Source organism: Pterocles gutturalis, unplaced genomic scaffold (genome assembly GCF_000699245.1).
Source record: "Pterocles gutturalis isolate BGI_N339 unplaced genomic scaffold, ASM69924v1 scaffold10791, whole genome shotgun sequence".
In the NCBI taxonomy this organism is placed as follows: domain Eukaryota; kingdom Metazoa; phylum Chordata; class Aves; order Pterocliformes; family Pteroclidae; genus Pterocles; species Pterocles gutturalis.
Genome location: NW_010105510.1, coordinates 12,828 through 13,204, shown reverse-complemented (window position 1 = coordinate 13,204; position 377 = coordinate 12,828). Strand labels below are relative to the sequence as shown.

The following is a 377-nucleotide window of genomic DNA, read 5'->3' as shown; positions in this document are numbered from 1 at the left end:
CAAGCTGATGCATGGCGTCCCACAGACCCTGACGCCGGTCCTGAGCAGGGATGGAGATGTCTCACCGTTCAGCCAGTGCAGCGGGGACTCCTCTGTCCTCAGCGGCCGCTGGTGCAGGTTCCTCCGGATGTCAGGGAGGCTCCGAAACTCATAGCGTGTGGCCGTGTACAAGCCGCCATCTGCAGAGCAGGCAGGGCAGGCACCCGTCAGCACAGCCTGGCACCCCGGGGACTGTGGGGACAGCCCCAGAAGCCACCAGCATCCTGTGCCCCAGGCAGAGAAGGAGGAGGAGGACCAAGTTCTCATTTGCTAAGGCCCCTGCGTGCAGAGCCCACCCGGCTGGGGACCCCCCACAGGGGTGTTGTGATGGGGGCCAG

The 377-nt window shown here is 65.5% G+C and overlaps 1 protein-coding gene across 1 annotated transcript in view; it reads right to left on the bottom strand.

The window, feature by feature from the left end:
- SEMA4G (sema domain, immunoglobulin domain (Ig), transmembrane domain (TM) and short cytoplasmic domain, (semaphorin) 4G) overlaps positions 1 to 377 on the bottom strand; it is a gene marked incomplete at its 3' end in the record, with an annotated part of 5,783 nt that overhangs the window by 1,863 nt on the left and 3,543 nt on the right. The window contains exon 6 of the mRNA XM_010087424.1: positions 66 to 179. Within this exon, the coding sequence (XP_010085726.1) occupies positions 66 to 179 (114 nt within the window). The remainder of the gene's footprint in view (positions 1 to 65; positions 180 to 377) is intronic.